Genomic DNA, 20,839 nt, shown 5'->3' on the forward strand with positions numbered 1-20,839 from the left:
GAATCCGATAATTGTAATTCTAGAAGTTTCTGGTTTGTGAGAAATTTGGCAAAGTAGTGCTGTTCTTTGCTTTCTTGCATTTCCACATCTGAGTTGACTGCTTTCAATCTGTTCAGTTTTGATTTCTGTAGTTCGACAGCTTCTAGCTTGTATGAGGAAAAGGCTGATAGTACACTACCAGAATGCTGAAAGAAAGTTAGATCAAATATTAACATGTATCAATCTTTTAACTTATTATGCTGTTTTTGTACACAATCATACAATTAAAAAAAAATTAAATATAAAAATAACTACAGGTAGTTTTTTATATATCTTATATATATTAATTTATAATCATACACAATTTTTGTGTTATTTTATGACTACTTGTAAATGATAGGCTTGATTGGTTTGTATTGGTCTATAAATATATGTAAACAATAAGTGATTTATAAAGGGTATTATTTTAATAATATTTATTTTCTGAATAAACAGACTACTCACTGCGACAAATGTTTTCCATTGAATTTTATTGTAGCATGTATTTGGGTTACGGAAAAAGTCTTGTAAGCTCCAAAATCTGCAGTATAGATTGTAATCTATCAAAAGCTTATTCTTGTCATCGTCAACTACCATCTCTTCATCCAAAGCGTCCTTAAGTGTACTTGAGTTATCACCACCAAACTCAGTTAAATTTTCTAGGTTAAATTCCGATACTATGTTGAGACCAGAGCGTTCAGAAAAGGGAAAAAATTTAGCCAAGAACAATAATATCCGGCCACAAAACACGGTATTTTGTGACCTTGACAACCTTCGCAACAAATCATTGCACATTCTCAGTAGATTATTCTTACAAGCTACAAAGAATAATTCTTCCCTCCAAATATTAACACCATTTTCCACATATGTAAACAGCTTTTCGCACTTGTTCAAAGTTAGCGCGTCGAATATGTCGCCAAGAAGAACTACGGGCATTGTTGGCGTTACCATCTGTCGCCTACAAGACTCGATGCAAAAACAAACGTAGTTCTCAAGGGTGTTGGGCTCTTCTACAAGCAATTCGAGAAGTTTATCTCGAAATGCTTGGTCCATTGCAGCCTTCCGGTCCGTCTCATTGGCATTCTTTGAAAAAGATTCCAGTAATTCGATATTATTTGTCGCGAAAGCTTTTGATAATACATCCTGTAAAATAAATAATTTATTTTGACTCAAATTAGCAAAATATATTTAAAGAATATCATTAGTAAGGTTATACGACAGACCTTATATTTCACCCGCAATTGATCAAATCCATTTTTTTCAGACATTGTTATTTAATTATTAATACAATAGCAATTCTCAGTACTGATTTGCATTGATAAATTACTACAATTTATATATAAAATTAATTATTTTCTTCATTAATTTGTTCGACATAAACAAAATAACAAATATTAAGAAATAATTTTGTCATCAGATTTCAAGACCACAGACTACATATGTATTCATAGATATGACATATAGTCATATACTAACTGAAACTGTACTAGACGAGACTAGATATTCTATTGCAGCCAATGATATTCTAATAAACAGATATGTTATATCCATACTAAACAACAGAAAAAAGTGTGCCGCGTCGGGGACCGTTTACTTTATTTTATTTTTACATTTCGTTAAAAGTAAATAGGATAGCTTGATAAAAACAATAAGTAAAAGGGATAACCAACTAGATGTTTTAATTACGCAAAACGTATTACTACGTAATTATGTGAGAAATAAGATTCACATTTAATTAATTTAGGTAAAAAATTATTTCTTTCGTATTAATGAGCTCTAAATAGATTGTCACAGTATGCTGTGAATGGATATCTTCATAACAGTTTTATAAAATAAAGTTTCACAAAATATTTGCAGTTATATAAACTTGATTAATTTAACATGTAGAGTTATATCAAATTCATTGGAGATGATATACATATCGATTATTAATTAAGGTATTAAAAGTATCGTTAATTTAATAATAAAATAAGTATTTATGTTTGCTATGCAATTTTATAATTATAATAATGAGTCTGTGAATCACTTGATTTTTATTTAGTGAATAATGATTGATCATGATTGGCTAAAAAGAGTAAATGCTGTATTTTAACCAATCACATTAGATTAGTAATGGAGGATAGACAGCTGTAACAATGTTGACAGATAATTGAATTGATGTTTTCTTGTCGTATGTGGCGTCTTGTGTATTTATCTTTCTTTTTAATATTTTAATAAAAATTGCATTTATTTAGTGTTTTTTACATAACTTTACGTTTACTTTAAATGGTTAGGTGTAAGTGTTCATAATCATAAGGAAATAGTAAAGTAGCGCTTGAATTCAGTTTTCTAAGTCTAAAATGGATAGAAATAATATGAGGTGAGAACGATGCTTTGTTGTACTAACGTTTCTCTTGCAAACCTTTCACATAGATACGTTACGTGATCGTTGAGTTAAATGAGCTTACTTTTTGTCAATAAAGTCTACAAATATAAATATATTGATCTCTTTTTTGCCTAACAACAACTTTATAGGAGGATCGAATGTATCGCTTGCTGTTTATTCATAGAACGTGCTTTTAGACAAATTTGATATTTTAAAAATAATATTTTTAAATTTTGTAACGTAGCCGTTTTCATACAGCGATTTGTTTTATTTATGTTGTTATCAATTCTTATCTCGTTGCTAAACACGAAGTCACGAACAGTGCACGCACACTCAATGATATCAATAACCGAGTTATATTCAGTTTTATTTTGAAATCGAAAATAATTGTAGTATAAATGAATAAAGTAAAAGTTTCAAGTATGTTAATTTTTTGAAAGTTACTGACAGAAAAAAAATAATATTAAATTTTTTAATACCTATTGTGTGTACATGAAAATGAAAATCTTTTAAAATATAAAACCAAGTTTTTTTAAGTATATTGGTTAAAAACATAAAAATGTTATTGTATACAAACTTTTTTATATTATTAGAACATAATATACAAAAAATATTGTCATTATTTTTTCAGATCAAATTATGTGAATAGTGGACCGAGGTCTCTGCCACACATGGGAGGTGGCAAGCGTCACAATGGCAATGGTCACAATGGGTCACGGCTCAGCCCACCAGCACAGACTGCCAACAATAATCACAATAACAGTAATCACCATGATGATCTGATTAATTATATTTTTGAATCCTGGAATAAGGTAACTATGTTACAATTTCTATTATATTATATGTCTATGAATAATTGAGTAATGTTTAACATTAATCATGAAAATAACACCTTTGAGCTATCTAGTTTGTAGTATGCTTACTTAATCTGAAAGTAGGTACTTACAAACATCTTATGACAAGTGTATAAATTTGTAACAAAACCTGCATAGTAAATATATATATTTATAGTATACAAATTAACTAATTATATTGACAGTTACTTGTTGTGATTAGTTTGATAGAAAATAAAAAATATCCAAAGAATATCAGGATACAATCTCAGTGAGAAGTCATTATAAAGTTAATACTAATAACTGTGATCCCAATACAAAGTGTAGAGTAGTGCTTGGATTAGTTGGCTACTTGTATTAGTAATGTAATAAATAATAACACTTCATTTTTCAGGTAACTCGTGAACTAGAAAGAGGTAGCGATGAAGCAAAATACTATCAAGACGTTTTAGGTCCCAGACAGCTGGCTAATTTTAGACCATTTAACTTGGAGGAGTGGTGGGGGCGTCGTGTTATCCAGAGCATAAATCGTAATAAGCATCGGTCTTAGTTCTTACAAAGTGGCGAGTTATTAATATCTCATTGTGACATCATGGCTACACAATATTTTCTTCTAATCATACTTTTGGTACATTCTTTGAACAGTTTCCAAAGGCAGTATCGGTAGAATGAAATGAACAATATTTACATATAATTAGATCATTTTTCATATTATTATGTGGGAAATATTTATTAGGCATTTGTTACTTTGTGGGAAAACCATAAATGTGTTCTAAAACTTGTTTTTAATAACTCTTTTGATGAACAAACTATAAAATAAAAAGAAGTAATATGTTAGTTTAATGTATTCTTTATGAAACTATCTTTATCAAGTAATGTAACTTATATTTAATTTATCAACAGAAATAAATATAATTCAGTCTAAGTACACCAAACATTTTTCTAGGCACAATATTCACTAAAGATCACTATGAAATTTTTCTAAATAATCTTTTTTATTTGCACAATAAGTCACATACAATATTTAAAACATGCTATAAAATAAATTATTCAATTCTATTCTTACAATAATAACTTAAAAATATTTAACATAATGGTACATACAATTTTAATGCCCTATTATTAAAATTATGTAATTATTAATTTGTTATTTTAATTGGATTTTTTTTATAAATAAATGACGTACAATACTTATGTGTGATTAAAGATGGCAATAACATTACATTTAACTGTTAAGATGTACAATGAGATATTTTTAACATTATAGAGAGTGTGTTTGTAACACTGATCTTCGTTTTCCCAACATGTCACTATGAATGAAAACTGCGAATTTTAAATTTACATAATGTTAAGTTCAAAAATTTTAATCTTTGATAATATTTCTCTGTGTTGGAAATATCCTGGATTTTTAAAAGCACGTAGGAGATTATTAAGTAGGTTTTGTAAAAAAAAAAAAATTAAGTTAGCATGAATTTCTATTTTTACTTGTAATTATGATAAGGAAATGTGTTATAACCATTTAGAAACAGCTAGATATTTCGTGTTTTATTCGTGACGCGGTCATTTTAAATTGTTTTCTTTAAGTGTTTATAAATTGTAATTTGTCTATGGACAGAGGAATAGCAATATTTATTATATCAGCAATTTAAATGACATCACATAGTGTTTAAGGAGTTGTCACGGATGAATAGAATGACGTTCTTTAGTTGAGTGAGTGAAAAGATTTTAACTAACCCTATTGTTAGTGTATTCTGACAGCAATAATGTATTGAGCAATATCAATTTTTACTTAACATAATGATAACACTGAAATAAACTACAATAGAGTTGCATTTATAATATTGTAAATTTTAAACAAAAGTATTATTAATTATTTATATTATTATTATTTAAAATGTACAATATAAATATCAGATAAAAACAAGCAACTAATTGAAAATTAAAGGACGTACTTCTATGTGTCTTTTATCCGAGTTTGATAAATAATAATTTTTTATTTATTACTTCAAAATATTATTATTATACAAGTGACATTCCATTCATTTTGTCTTGTACTTAGCGTTTGAAATAATTGTAAATATTTTGAAAAGCGACAAAACAACAGATCACGGAATTTAATAAAACATTTTTAACAAAACTTATATTTTCTTTTATTTAATAAATGCTTATGGTAACACTGATGTATATTACTTTTTAACAATGTCCAAAAAATTATTCTAATGTTCATATCTATGTTGGTCTGTTGATTATGAGCTTAGTTCCCGCTGTTCAGCTGCGGATGGAGTAAATATTCCGTAGGTATAATACTGGGCTAATAATTTGATTCGAAACTCAGTTCGGAAGTATCAATTAATCACTTGAAGTTATATTGGTGCTTGCCGCGATTGGCATCCGATTACACGATACGTTGTATCTTGAGAAAGGTACTCCTTAGCGGAAGGTATAGAATGTTCTAGTTTATAGACAAACGATATATAACGTTAAAATGATTACTGCATATTTGGTATCCCCAATAATGTATATGCAAAATTTTATGATGATCTTTGATTGATGAGTTAGAAATTGTAAGTGCGCCAAATAAAAAAACTCACACAACATTTGACATCCAAAATATGTATAAGGAAGTCTATCCTGCATCAGCGCAGATAAAAACAAACGATAATAATTAGCATTGATATTGGGACTGTAATTTTTTTTATTAATAATTATCATTAGCATAAACCTGGTATTTGAAAATACTTTTAATATATTTGTGTGAAGATTCTTTTTAAACTTTTTTCGTTGAATTATTCCTTGAAATTATCGTATTAATTTTTATATATAAAACGAAAGTAACGGTTTGTAATATCTCATTATTGGTCTAACCACGCTTATCCGATTCGAGTTGTTATATGTAATTTACATAATAACAACCACGTCAAACATTGTCGTAGTGTTGTTTTTTCAAGTTAAGTAGACAATTACAGGCGAATGGTTTGATAACACTTCATTAGAAGCCTATTCTGAGAATTCATATGCGAGCTCCGGTCTTATGTCAAACAAAATGTACGTTCAAAGCGAAGTATTTATGTAACGGCCTCAAGGCTTACAGCCAACTACGACCTAATGAGTTTGGCGAACTTCTCATTCCTGAAGTTCAACAAGAAGATTACGTCGACTTTGCTGTTTTTGCGGTTATTTTAGTCGCGTTGTAGCTAAATTCACTTTTTTAAATCTGATTTAAAATTGTTTAATTATTGACTTTTAAATCTGAAGACTTTTCATTCGTTAATATAATAATTTTCTTTGGGACAACTAATGATAGTTTACATGAAATAATAAGACAATCTTAGTTAATTTAATTTTTGGGTAGTATATTTTTATTACTTTAATTAAGATATAAAATATAATTTGTATTTCAAAATATTATTAAAAGTTAAAAATTAAGTACAATCTTTTGCAATAAATAAGTAGACTAAGACTGTTCTTTCCGTTTCTTTAAAGTTAAAAACAAGGATCACGTAAAATTGAATGCTGTTATAAAAATGTCTATCGACGTCTTAAAGTTCATTAGAGTGGCCGGTGATTCCCCGATAAAAGAGCCTCGGTAAGCTGCTTTGTGCTTGGCTTGCTATTTGCAAGTCAATGCTCTTTTTAAAAGGCCAATGGGATATTGATAGATGCAGCTGAAAATGTGTTCTTTTTTTAAAAAAAGCTTGAAACGCTTATCAAGGGAAGTTCTTTCATCGTATTTTTTTCTGTTTGTATTAATGTTTTTAGCCCTGCTGACCTCTATAGCTTTAGCAGGACGGAGGGACGATTGCTCAGTCTAGAAATTATCTTGAACCTTCTCGGCATCCAATGAGTAGGCTGTGAGATGAGATTCTTTTATGAGATTGTATATGACGTAGTTGGTTGGGGTAGTTGATGATACTGACGTGAAATCTATTCGTCTTGGCAAGGTGGGGATAAGGCGGACTAGAAGGCCGTGAAGGCTAACGGTATGATGCTCCCTTGGTGTGTGGCTCGTAGACTATGTTATTTTACATATGAATTTTGTATTTATTTTACCTCATGTTATATTTTGCTTTTCTTTAATTATAAATTGTTACATACTGTTACTATAATAGATTTTAATCTTCATCCATAAGAAACTACCGTCGTTAAAAAACTAATCATAAGAGTATTTTAATACAGATGGTTTTAACAAAGAAATGGTGATTACTAATAATTTATAAGAAATTTCAAGTATCATAGTAAGATTATCTTATGTGTATGTATACTTACTAAAACTTAAATCAATGAATATGAAGTAGTCTTTGTGTAAAGCAAGTCATATATTTATGTACTAGCCATGTAGTAGCAGTATAATTTTAAATATGATAGCATAATTTTATGAATGATAATATATTTAATGGGTTCAATATTTTATTTTTATACAATTTTAAGGTATAGATAATAAATCAAACCACAGCTTACAATAAATCTCTTTATTCATCAATTCAATAATCGCTTGAGTCGTTGGGGTCTGTCCGATTTTTTTTTGATTTTTTAAATTGCTTTTAGCACAAATATAACGCAAAATAGAACGCTTTTTCACAAGATACTGATCGCTTAAACTAATAAAAAATTGTTACCTTAAAAACAACTAGAAAAATATACACGATTAATAATACGGTGTAAAAACGTTCTAATCTACTTCTCAATTTTAGAAAACTTTTTAATATAAAAAGAAAAGACGTAATCCGGTTACCTCGCCCTCATTATTGCTTCCATAAAACGAAACGTCAATTCAAGGATTTGAATCCTTCAATTTGTCAACTACTTCGACAGTTACTTACGTTGAAAAATTAAAAAAAAAAAACTAATGTAACAATTTTTAATCGCTTCGTTTTACGAAAGGATTAATGAGTTTATATTCAAATCAGCGTTATCATCGTTATAATAAGGGTCCGTTTAGTTCATTCACGCTTCAGCTGTTGGGTTCTGTGTCTGCGCTGTAGCGCCGCTAGCGCTAGACACGCTGTCCGGGTCCGCTTCTCGAACTCCCATCCACGGTAATCTCTTTTGTAGCTCGGCTCTGAATAGGTGCAAAATAGTGTATCGTAAATATTAAATCAAGCTTAAATGATTATTTTGATATTATAATCTATAAAAGATTTATTATTAAAATAATTCTAAAAATTGTTAACGCTTGCAACATTCAATATCGTCGAGTAATTGTCTATCTTTCGTTTCCGTACATCTTCAGTTATATGTTGCACAAAATTCTACTTTTAATAAATACAGATTATATGTGGATAATAGTCTTATTTCTATAGATTACCTGTATCTTGGGTGATTAATAGCGTACACCCATGGGTCGATGCATGATACGATTTTCGCACACACTGCCGGCACCATAGTTGCCACTGGTGTTAACAAGCCCCTAAAGCAAACAGCAACCATAAAACAGGTGATCGTATGAGATTGATTGTGTATGTGTGACGCAACAAAGGCCAGTAAATTTCCAACTGCTGGGCTAAGGCCTCTTCTCCCTTTTTTGGGGAGAAGGTTTGGAACATATTCTACCGCGTTGTTCAAATGCGCGTTGGTGGAATACACATGTGGCAGAATTTCTATGCAATAATATTTGTGACGTACGTAGAATATAATATAATTAATAAACAGTATTAATAAAATAATAAAACAAGGAACAATAAAATATATTCACTGTTCCGTAAATTTTTTTTTCATTCTTAAACGTTATTAAACGTTTCAGTCTTAAAAATAATAAAACGGCTACCGATTGAGAGTACAAACTGACATTTTTATCATCGTGTCCTTTCGAAGGTATTTTTCGGTCTCACGTGGAGAATAATTAGCATATTATTCTCATTACGTTGATACGAGCTTTAAAAGAAGAGATTATTACTAAATGTAAATTAGTGGGACCTGTTGGGGGTAATACAGACATGAAAGTCGCAAGGAAGCCGAAATAATCGAAAGCAGTACGGATAAAATCTTCCAATTACGTTCATTACTTATTGCAAATCTTAAAGATTATTAACAGTGGTTTATTACCAAGTTATAATCAACATTTAGTATCCAGAACAGGATTTATGATTCAGAATATGTTTTTATTGTTTTATATAGGTCTCCAACCAAATTCAAAATGTCTAAATGATTTGAAAGAATTATATTTAAATGTATATATTAAAAAGCGTTTATATTTGTAAAGGTAAAGATTTGCAGCTTATTCAATACGCTCTGCCAATGCTATGAGATTTGAGTCCCACATATAGGTTTCAACATAACGTTTTCTTTCACAGCCATTTACGACGTTACTACAAAAAGCATTAAATTAGTTTGTTTTATGAATATTACCTGTCTCCAAATGCGCCGGTCATCGTGACAAAGGCGTATGGTGTCCATGAGCACAGAAACAGGAAGAAGATTGTGAAAGCAACCTTCGCGATTCTTATTTCAATGCTCTTGCCCGAGTCCTCTTTGTTCGCGGCCAGGGATTTCACGTTCATCTTCTTGGCTTGTTCTTTGAGCATCCGCTCGTGAAGACGTACCTGTATCGAGTAATTGTATGTACAAATTACTTCTTTATGTATTGGTTTTGGTGACTCTCCAGTCAAAATGGCTACCGTGTCGTATTGTTTTTCATTAAAAAAATTCTTTTAATTGACAATGATTTCGTGACATGATATTTTTGTCCATAAATTAATGAGTCTGTTTATTAAATTTAATATAACAATTAAATATAATTGTCCATTTAAGTATTGGTTATGGATTATTTCATTTGTTCTTAAAATATATTCCATAAGAAGATTATATTAGCAGTTAAATAATTGAACATTCTAAGACAATATTAACGTGGAAATAATTTCGGAATATTTAACAGGAAACCTTTATAACTCAATGTTTTGTGTCCTTAAAACGATTAGGGCTGGTTCCGGTATAATAGCGCCCAATCCCTTTGATGTCAGAAATAAATTAATTTCCATGAAACCTCAACGGTTCTGAAAGATGAAAACGATTTTTACGGCAGTCTCATTCGGCATGAAGCAATGATTTTGTTTTAATTAAATTTCAACAAAATCTTTATCTCAGTATAATACACTTCAAACTTGACACTTAAAATTTTATTTGGTTAATATTTGCGACTTTCCTTTTAATGTGTCCCTTAGCAAGCTCATTATGATGTTGTTCATTAAGATGACAATTTATTTTCTTCCAAAGACGTTGAATTTATATTTTATTAATGCATCTTAAAATAATATACAACATATTGTGAGTTTTATCAAGATATATGAGCCAGTCCTGTTAATCATAAAGCGAGAAGGTCCAAATTGTTTAAATGAAATTAATTTAATCGTTCCATTTAAAAAATGGGTTTTAGTCTTCATTATTTGGAATATATCTTTATTTCCCTGGACATTGCTTTGCGTTTTTATATCCATTAAGAAAATATTAGATTTTTAATCGAATATACTCAACCGGCTTGGAAAAACTGTGGTCTAGTTTCAGCAGCTGCATATATTGAGTCGAATTTCAATTCCGCAAACTTTCCTACCAAGAATAAAGTATATTTGAAAGCAAATCAGCCTGCAGAAATATTTGAACGGAAGGGGCTATCGGTCGATCGTGTGCCCCAGCTATATTGACTTGTTCACTTCACTGACCTAGTGCCCAAGATTTCTTGAGTTTGTGTAAATGTGTTAAAACTTTACGTATGTTCTAAAGATTTATAACTACAATATAAATATGATATGCCTATATCTTTAAAATGTATTTATTTCGTAAATGAGTGTTTTAAGTTTAGGGATTTATTATATAGACTTTAATAAGGAACATATGGACGATTAATAGTTGGATTTCATGACGAATTAAAAGTTTTTTAATAAATATATGTAGATTTTTAAAGGTATAAAGCGAAACACTTTATAGAATTTATCCATTAATAAAATATTTATATATTTGCAACATATAAAAGTCTTGGTTTACGAGGCTTAGATGCTACATTTGCAACATTTATAAGCTTTTTAAAGGATATCCTGTAATTCGTTTTGAGAATGTGTAAACGTTTTGTGAATACTGATTCACGAATGCTTGGTTACAAAAGAGTGTATATTATATTTGAAAAATATCACGTGAACGGATACTTCGGTATTATAAGATTTAGTCAAAAATCTGTATCAGTTACTGGCGCTCAGAATACGAACAAATAAATGCCGTTAAACCTTCGAGCCGAGTCAGTATTTTCCGTTTTTTATAACATTCTTTATCCATTCCGTCCGATTCTATTCGATTTCCTCTCGTATTGGATAAGTACGCTTTAGTAAATTCCCACAAATTGCTCTCATTTTAACTAGTTAATCCTGTATGAACATCTGGACGATACAATGGAAATATTGAAGATTCGAAATGAGTATCCTATTCGATATTCCATAGGCGATTTTTTTAAGGTTTCCACATTCAATGTATTGTGTGTGAGGATTTGGATGTTTGCATGAATTGTTACGAAAAAAATAAAAAGGAGACTTAGGATATGAAGCAAAATTTTACCAAGAAAGACTTAATGTTAGACATGTTATGTAGACTATTAATTCATCTTGTATGCACTGATTCATTCAAATGCATACTTTCATGTTTCTACTAGAGGGAAATCTTTGTTAGACTTTTTAATTTTTATTTATTAGCATCCTTTAATCTTCGCGGCTTCAACATCTAGCCGGCGAGGAGGAGTTAGGAACTCATTTAATCGTTACTCAACAAGTTGAAACTCTTTTGAGTGGATGCTAATTTAATAAAAGCGACGAGGCCGCAATTAATTGCAGTAAACCACTGTAGTAAACAGACAGATAGGCATCACGGCTGCAAGGTGCCCCGTACATTCCAACTCTATAGAAGATTCATTTGAAATGACAATTATAATCTACTATTTATGTTTTAATGAATTGTATGAAAGTTAATTTAAAATGCGATATTGAATAAATATTAAAAATATGTAAACTATTTTTAATATTTAGTATACTTTTTGTCATAGTCTAATATGACAGACGGTGGATAATATAACTATATAATGTTATTGCGATATCATTTTCTAATTGAAAATTTTTAATTAAAGTTATTATAGCCGCCAAATTAGATATGTATTATAATTGTCGGCTATATTATATATAGTTTATAGGTAACAATAAACACAATGCATACAAACCGTTAACAAAGCTGATTTTATGCAAACATTTTTTTATGTATTCAACGATCAAAATTGATGATCGATACAACATATTCCATTACAATCAAAATAATCAAAATGTTTCGTTGCCGCAATCACTAGTTCCATTCCATTTGGCAAAAAGTGATTTGGACAATGTATAGATATTGCGATTATTACACACACCAATATATCTGATAAATTTGAATGCCACGATTTAAAAATAAACGAACTATTTTGTGCCATATTTTGAGCCTTTGTAAATATATCATTTATTTTATAATTTTTAATTCGTAATGTTGAATAAATAGGGTTACTCGATAAAACATAAACTCGATCTTCATATTTTAATTAATAAAGTTGATTGTGATTTTATCGCATATTAATTATAGAAGTACATTTATTTTCTGGAATCGAATCCTTAATCACTATAAGTTATCAACTTTCAAAGTGGATCTGAAATATAAACAAAGTGACGCCGAAATTGAGGGCAAGATCGGTATCGTGGCACCATTGTAAAACTTTGATTGAAATATCTATGAAACTTCAATGGAAATAGACCTTAGAAAAATAATTTCGTAATATAAATGTTGTTGAATTGCTTTCGAACTCTGTCTGTCTTATTGTCTGTTTGTTGCTTATAAAAAACTAAAGCGAAGTGAATTGGATAATGTTTGGTATGAAACAGCCTTTACTTTTTAACTACGACCAAGCCTTAAAGTGCTTGTGAACTCGCAAAACTAGTAATACATAACATTTTAATTAATTTTAGAACGTATCATTTGTTCGTAGCGTAAGTCCGCGGGGCTACGAGCAAATGTACTAGATTTTATTCGTATCCGTATTTTATTACGGTCCAATATTTACGGGCGTCAAGGGAGGTTATGAAAACTAATCCCTAAGACGTGTAAATTTAATTGGCATAAATTTGTATGAACTGATATTCGGTTTGATTATAAACATATTTATTGGTAATAAGAGATTATTAAATAGTGATAAATACACTCCATAGACATTTTAACTACACGAAGACTTGTTTTTAATTGACATAATAAATTTGTATTTGTCGCCGGTAAAGAATGTACTTGAATTAAGTTTATTACTTGTTTACGCATTTGAAATACCATGGTTGGCATTGATATGTGCCACAATCTATGGACGAAGGATATCTTACCATCAGATTGTCTTAATTTTCCTTCTTTTACGTACATAAAAAGTTGTGTTTCTTTCAGTATCTTTTTTATTTCAATGTATTGATCTGAATAGATTTTCTTCTTTTATTACAACAAGAAACCTATTCAAAATAATAGTGACAATTCACTAAAAATTGGGTAATATTGAATAATGAGAAGCTTTCAAGTGCGCGATACCCTTACAGTAATTTACATATCCATAAAAAAAGGTTCGAAGGTGGCATTCAACGAATCTTTTAAGACGAGTATCAATCGGAATATTTATTAGAAGCGAAAGGTTTTATAATATTTTGCATGTGAATATCTCTACCCTTACAGACTTAGCCGGTCGCATTAAAACACCTACGTATTCTATTTTTTTACAAGATTCTATTTGACTTCACCTCTCAGTATGAGTGAAATATATCTTACAATTATCTTGGTCCAGTTTTGTTCAGCCCATAACCATAACGTGCACTTACGTTTGGTGTAGGAGAGATATAATTTAGTAAACTTATTAAAGTATTTTTTTTCTGATTCCGGACATCAGTAAAGATATGTTTGTGATCGAATTACCAAAGGTCATTAAGAAATTAATACAGATAATACTTACAGCACCAAAAAGTTTGGAGTAGAAGCAACAAATGAAAGTCATCGGGATGACGTAGCTCCAGACGAAAATGCACATCACGAAGATTTTAGTGTCCTGATCATCCGTCATGTAGTCAAAGGAACAGGTAGTGAGAAAGCCCTCTGGAATAAGAATGTGATGATGATTGCATGTGATGTGATGCACAGCATTATTGGAGTATACAAATCAGTCAAATTCGTATCACTATCAAAACTCCTGGTGGCGATTTTGTCACCCTATCATGATTTCATTCATAAATAACTCTTCGTTTTCACTTTTATCATTCAGTCATATAAATAAAAAGTAGAATACCTACTTTTAAAAAATATGTAAAATTTAATGGTTTTAAAAAAAATGGGTTCTTATTCTAATGCAATAAATTGTTATTGTTACATACATTCAAACATTTTACCAATTGCTTTACGATACATTTTGCTCCAACGGGCAATTACTCATCGCATTACGGTCAGTGCTTTGTGTTAAGCAATGGCCTTTCAGCGGATGAGCACAATTTCTTGCTAAATTGTTCATAATAAGTCGTTAATCTTGGTTTATATACGCATCGCAACGTAATCCCTTAATACAATGTGTTATGTTTAAGTAAATAAACTACACTCGTTTAAATTTACATGTTGCGATAATAATCGTTATTAATATTATAAATTTGAGATTTGCCTAAATTAGATTCTTTACTGTACGATAAAGATATGTTTAAGTCCAAGTCGTATATTTTGAAGAGTACGAGCTGGTTTAATAATGAATGGACCGACAGATTTGTCGCTGGCTCGGTTTTAACTTTACAAACGATATCTTTTGCATAAGCACAACTGAGAATTAGAAAACTGTAAACAAACTGAGAATCTTATTATAGCAAATGTTATATGGTCATTTTTGGCGATAAACATTACTAGAAATAAAAAGCACTTTTTAGACCGTCAATGCGTTTCCGATCATCACAAAAACATTGGTTCATTTAGCCGGAATGTGTTCCGGTACAGCAATACAGAGTGTTAATGTTTGTTGCTAGAATAATTAATGAGGGTGGTACCCATCGATACACATTGACCCAGACCTACATAAAGCTTTACTAGTATATATCGTATATATCGTGTATATATCGAGCCAATTGCTAAATTATGGCAAAACATCCGATATGTCGGATGTAATCCGATAGTGTTATTTAATTTTCAATTATCTATCAGGTGTTATCGAGCAGATTTGAGACAATATTTTTCATACCGTGAAAACAATACATTAAGAAGACATGTAAATAATTAAGAGCAATGTCACGATTTCATAGAATTGGTATGCTATAATTATCATTTTAAAATTAACTTTAGTTGTTGTTACTATTAATTTAAACATGTTAATGTTATATGAAAATTATACGACAGTTAATTCTGTGACAAAGTTGAAATATGACGCCGAGTGAAGCGTAGAACATAAAACTTCAGAAAAATTTCCAGCATTGATATTTTATGTTATGAAAGTAGATTAAAATCATTTTATTTAAAGTTTTTTTTTAATCTTTTATACACTATAAATTGAAGTTTTTACATCATTTATTTTTATCTAAGCAAGTAATTCAATAATTCATTCCATCTTTGTAAAGAACGATTTAAAGGATTCTGTCGGTCTTGTACAAAATATTAAATAAATATTAATAGTTCGTCATTCCTATTCCGATTTCTAATTCGATCGCCGCTAAAAATTCTTCATTGTATTTGAGTTAATATTAAAAACAGTTATTATATATAGATTTCCTAATATTAATTAATTAATATTTTTGACATCACTCTACATTGTGAAGGATATTTCACAGTACCTGGCACATATCGTCCCCAGACCCTGAAGGCAGGCAGGAAGGTGAACGGCAAGGCCCACAGCCAAGAGAACAGAATTAGTAAGGACGCTTGGACACGGTTCAGTCTTCCATCTAGTGGGCTTGATATTGTCCTTTAAATGAAAAACAGTGCTTACTTATATGTATAATTTGACCTCTTAGATAAATAAGTTATATATTAATTTCATAAATTATTAGCAGCATAAGAATAGACATGCAAAATCAATCATCATTGGTCTCACAAAGATTGGTATTTATAAAGTACTTACTTGTATCTATCAAAGGCGATGATGGCGTTCGTCATGGCGCCGCCAATGCCTGATAGCGATCCTAATACTGCGTATATATCGCAGCCGAGCTGGTAGCCCAGTAGACGCTGGTAGAACGAGTTTACAACGAGCATCGGCATTTCTAACATCATCATGAGGTCGAACACTGCCAGGTTGATGACGAACATGTTGCTTGCACTGCGCAGCGATTTTGAGCTGAAAAATAATACCTTGAAAAAATATATCCCAAAATACAGTGACAACAAAATATAGGAATACCTAAGAGTCTTATTCTTCTTTTGAAATAAAAGTATGAGTTGATCAAATTTGTAATAGAAAGAATCCCTTATTTTTCAAGCAGACACCTAGAGGGTAGGAACAAGTTGAGTGAACAGAACAATTCCAATAACGTCAAACTTTCGCGCGGATTCCGATATCGACATGAACTATGTTATGTAGTTTCATAATGTTACTTTTACCATAAAAAGATAAGAAAGAGCAATAACGAATAGAATTCATAATTTATATGCTATTCATAAATTATTGAAGTTAACTCTTTTGAAAGGGAAATCTCTCTTCTATTTAAGTTTTATTTAAAGTATTATGATGAAAGGCTTTCATTCAGGTAAGAGAAATATAATTATTAGTGGTGGAATAATTTATATGAATTGAGGGGATTTACTTTTAATTCATAAGGCAAGCTATCTTTTAGATTATACGTAGTTTATTTCAATGTGAAATAAATATGCTTTGCATTTCATTCCCGATGGTTTAGTCAGTTACTATATAAGAGCTGATTTTAGCTCATTAATAATAAAATTTACAAAATAAGTTACATATAAAATTCTTATTTCATTCCCTTACTCAAAGGACTTATTTTCCAAAAAGCACATAATACTTATATTTATATGATGGTCATTGTAACCAAATTTGGACAGGAGAAATCTGAATTCTCGTATAAGAATCAGTTATTTATAAGGATTCAGAAGATGGTTAATATAATGTGTAGTTGATAACTTTAGAAAATATAGTACCCGTTTGTTCTATCCCTTTGTTCAAGCGAAATATGTTGTAAGAAAGGTGTATAAAGACCTTTTTAATCACAAATTTAGTAGAATAATCGAAACTCTTTGAATAGAATTTCATAGCTAACCATAAAAAAATATTAGTTATTTATCAAAAAAGAGACAGTTAGGTATGTTCTAAATTAGAAATGACACAAAATATCAGGAAACGTTTTAGTATTTATCGACTCCATACCAAACGACACAGATACGAAACGAACTGAGGATGATAAAGGGAATGGAGTAAAAATGCGCGGCGCCCGATGAACATCGGAAACGTTTTCCGAACTCGTAGAGCGGTTCACAACTTTGCCCGTGACACTCGTTCGAGATTTACGTCGATGTACGAAAAAAATTATAATTTATATTTTATATTATATTATCGAGTTTTAAACGACTTTGTATGAATTCGTCGTATTCATTCTGGCAAATCAAATATGAGCTTTTCTGTTTCTTAAGATCTCGCCCTGTTTTATATTTTAATTAGTGGACATAAACGAACATTTATTACCGACATCGTTCATTTAGAATTCCGACGTTCTATTGCGATCGGCAATCTGTTGTCTTTGTTAGGAAATCATAATAGATAATAGATCTATTTATTGTTTATGAAAAATAAGATTATTATAGATATAAGCGTTTTTGCTGCCTTTCTACACGGTCAAGATCTTATTTTTTTATTTGGAATATATGTATATGACTATGCATATATGGTATAATTAATAACTTCATTGTTATGGTATCCCCAAATGTAACTGAAATTCAAATATACTTTTCTTTTTAAACTGTATAAAAAATAATAAAAGTCTATAGTGAGAATAATTATTAAGCAATTTAAACAAAATATTATATATATTTAGTATATTTTCTTAGAAGCTTTATGATATTCAAGATTTTCGAGATTTTCGCGTCGCGGCAAGTGCGTTTACAAACTTAATTAAATCGGCAGCAGTCAGCGGCACTCGATCGCCGAATTGTTCCACGTTATTAACTTGAGCCGCTTCACGTTTGAAAACGTTTAGATATTTAGAGATTAATAACGGATGAAATGATTCTGCCATTTTTCTTAATATTAGTCTTTAAGCTACAGGGGGAAGGTAAGATAAGAAAATCCAGAGGCATAGCAGAAGATGACAACAACAACAATAGCCTGTAAATTTCCCACTTCTGGGCTAAGGCCTCTTCTCTCTTTGAGGAGAAGGTTCGGAACATATTCCACAATGCTGTTCCAATGCGGGTGAGTGGAATACATATGGCAGATTTTCTATGAAATTAGACACATGCAGGTTTCCTCACGATGTTATCCTTCAATTAAGAACATGAATTTTCAGTGGTGATGCCGGTGTTTGAACCCGCAATCATCGGTTAAGATGCACACGTTCTAACCACTGGGCCATCTCGGCTTAGAAGATGACAATAAGAATAATTTCAAAGAACTTTCATTGGGAGGAGAGAAGTAGTATTATATTGTTACTTACGTGCTAAAAATCCATATAACGATTCCATTCCCTGACACTGATGCGAGCATCAGAATGGTGTAGATAAACGCTAAACCGTAGTGCCAGTATTTGCTGACCGCTGGAAAGTTCCTCCAGTGTTCATGTACGAGGTCTTGGTGGTCTTCAGGAATGTTCCATCCCAGCATGTGTTCTACGACCTCTTGTGTTACCCTGGAAATAAAATAATCAGTATTATATACAGAACGAATAAATGCAAAGCCTTTATTTGTGTAACATATGATATGATATTGGTAGGATATAGTTTAACTTTTTAAAAAATTCGTTGCAAATAAAAACATATATTGATTATTCAGGCAAAAAAAAAATCCTGTAAAAGCGGGCATTTTTTGTTAAAACAATTTGTAACATTTTCATCAAATTACAACTTTTGTGGCAATAATGCGGATATTTACAAAGTTTACTTCAATTCCAAGAAAGTCATTTAAATTAACCAATTTGTATTCGTTACGGTGTTGGGCGTAACAGTGGGACCAAAGTTAAAGATTTTCTTATTTTGTTTTGCAGATTTTAGAAATGAAGTTTACTTGAGCTTTGTATCGTTTTATGATAGTATAAAATTAAATATACAGACTTGAAAAACCTTAAAATAAATAAAATTATTATTTGATTTATTTTAAAAAAAATACTAAAAAAGTACACGAAGAAAAAAACAAATATAAATATAAATACTAACATTTTCAATGGGTAAGCCACAGGGCCGATGTCGTCTGTGTAGTTGGTCGCCATTTTGTGCACTTTTTACACCAAAATGGATAATGGCCGATTTTGTATGAAAACTATTTTTGCATTTGATATAAAAATTTGAATGTTGCTAATGTTATAATGACTGTTGTTTTATGACGAAGTGAGTAGTCCGACGTAGGCAGTCGCTTCTCACTTGTGACTCCTGCTGATCAGAGTACTCTTTTATATCGTACTAACGTGCGTGTCTCTTAATTCCTTAATTTAATAAAATAGTAAAGCTTCTACTTTATTTGGTCAAATGTATTACATGCTCTGTATTCTTAGTGCGCTGTAATTCCCTTTAATTTGATTGTTTTTTATAGAATTTATTGTTTAGTTTGATGAGGTAACGACGTACCTTTATAACTTTGTAAATAATTTATGCATTTTATTGAGAAAGTAATTATAATTTTCAAGAAGATGAAATTATTTGAAGATATGTTGTGAGTATTGTTTTGTGTACATGTAGATTTTTAGATTAAGTATCTTTACAATAACACTATTATTATTAAGTAGACTTTATAATTTTTTTCTGTTTAGATATAAATATTTAAGACGATGAAATGTACATGTTGTTTATACCGTATTTGTTCATAATATATAGTTTGTTAACATACATTATACATTTATAGTATAACATGTAATATGTTCTATATTATAACCAATTTAAAATTACATACATCATGTCATTTTTCAACGAAAAACGCTTTAAATTGCGTACTTTTGTCCAATTGAAATTATTTTGTAAATTAAATAAAATAATTTATTTTACAAAAAAATTAAGTGTTATGATTTTTTTTATAATATAGATCGTATTATGTATTATACTATATATGTATATTAACGTACTATATATATTATGCACAAAACCGATATAAAATTCTAAAATTACAAACACTAGATAACAGGACGTAAATCCAAAAGAAAATTATAAAATTACTTTTATTTTATCAAATAAACTTACAGAAGTAAAAATATAGTGAAATTAAAAATATCTCTTCCTATAATAACCGACACGAAAGGTGGCATAAAAGATAGCAGATTTATATTTTTAAGAAATAATAAGAATATAAAGATAAGACAGGATGCAATTCATTTTAATTACTAAGTATTCTGTACTATTTATAAGGGACTAACTATTAAGGGCAAAAAGAGTTTTAGCTGAAAATGGCAAAAAACATAAAATTGATACGAATAATTATGTAGTATATTCA

At 30.0% G+C, this 20,839-nt stretch overlaps 3 protein-coding genes across 3 annotated transcripts in view; 1 reads left to right on the top strand and 2 right to left on the bottom strand.

The window, feature by feature from the left end:
* The window catches only part of LOC124536297 (THO complex subunit 1), a 5,612-nt gene extending 4,150 nt beyond the window's left edge, over nucleotides 1-1,462 (bottom strand). The window contains exons 1-3 of the mRNA XM_047112814.1: nucleotides 1,242-1,462; nucleotides 484-1,161; nucleotides 1-185 (exon numbers count right to left, since the gene is read on the bottom strand). The exon at nucleotides 1-185 is cut by the window's left edge and continues 75 nt beyond it. Of these exons, the coding sequence (XP_046968770.1) occupies nucleotides 1-185; nucleotides 484-1,161; nucleotides 1,242-1,286 (908 nt within the window). The 5' untranslated portion in view covers nucleotides 1,287-1,462. The remainder of the gene's footprint in view (nucleotides 186-483; nucleotides 1,162-1,241) is intronic.
* A 692-nt stretch (nucleotides 1,463-2,154) lies between these two features.
* LOC124536298 lies at nucleotides 2,155-5,357 on the top strand. Its single transcript, XM_047112815.1, has 3 exons — nucleotides 2,155-2,377; nucleotides 3,015-3,195; nucleotides 3,611-5,357. The coding sequence occupies exons 1-3, from the start codon at nucleotides 2,358-2,360 to the stop codon at nucleotides 3,764-3,766; spliced, it is 357 nt and encodes a 118-aa protein (XP_046968771.1). The 5' UTR covers nucleotides 2,155-2,357; the 3' UTR covers nucleotides 3,767-5,357.
* A 2,313-nt stretch (nucleotides 5,358-7,670) lies between these two features.
* LOC124536419 (opsin-3-like) lies at nucleotides 7,671-19,783 on the bottom strand. Its single transcript, XM_047112958.1, has 8 exons — nucleotides 19,576-19,783; nucleotides 18,861-19,052; nucleotides 16,319-16,534; nucleotides 16,032-16,162; nucleotides 14,189-14,328; nucleotides 9,562-9,755; nucleotides 8,522-8,623; nucleotides 7,671-8,275 (listed from the first exon to the last, which is right to left on the bottom strand). The coding sequence occupies exons 1-8, from the start codon at nucleotides 19,626-19,628 to the stop codon at nucleotides 8,161-8,163; spliced, it is 1,143 nt and encodes a 380-aa protein (XP_046968914.1). The 5' UTR covers nucleotides 19,629-19,783; the 3' UTR covers nucleotides 7,671-8,160.
* Between the last annotated feature and the right edge of the window lie 1,056 nt (nucleotides 19,784-20,839).

This window comes from Vanessa cardui, chromosome 16 (assembly GCF_905220365.1).
Source record: "Vanessa cardui chromosome 16, ilVanCard2.1, whole genome shotgun sequence".
Taxonomy (NCBI): Eukaryota; Metazoa; Arthropoda; class Insecta; order Lepidoptera; family Nymphalidae; genus Vanessa; species Vanessa cardui.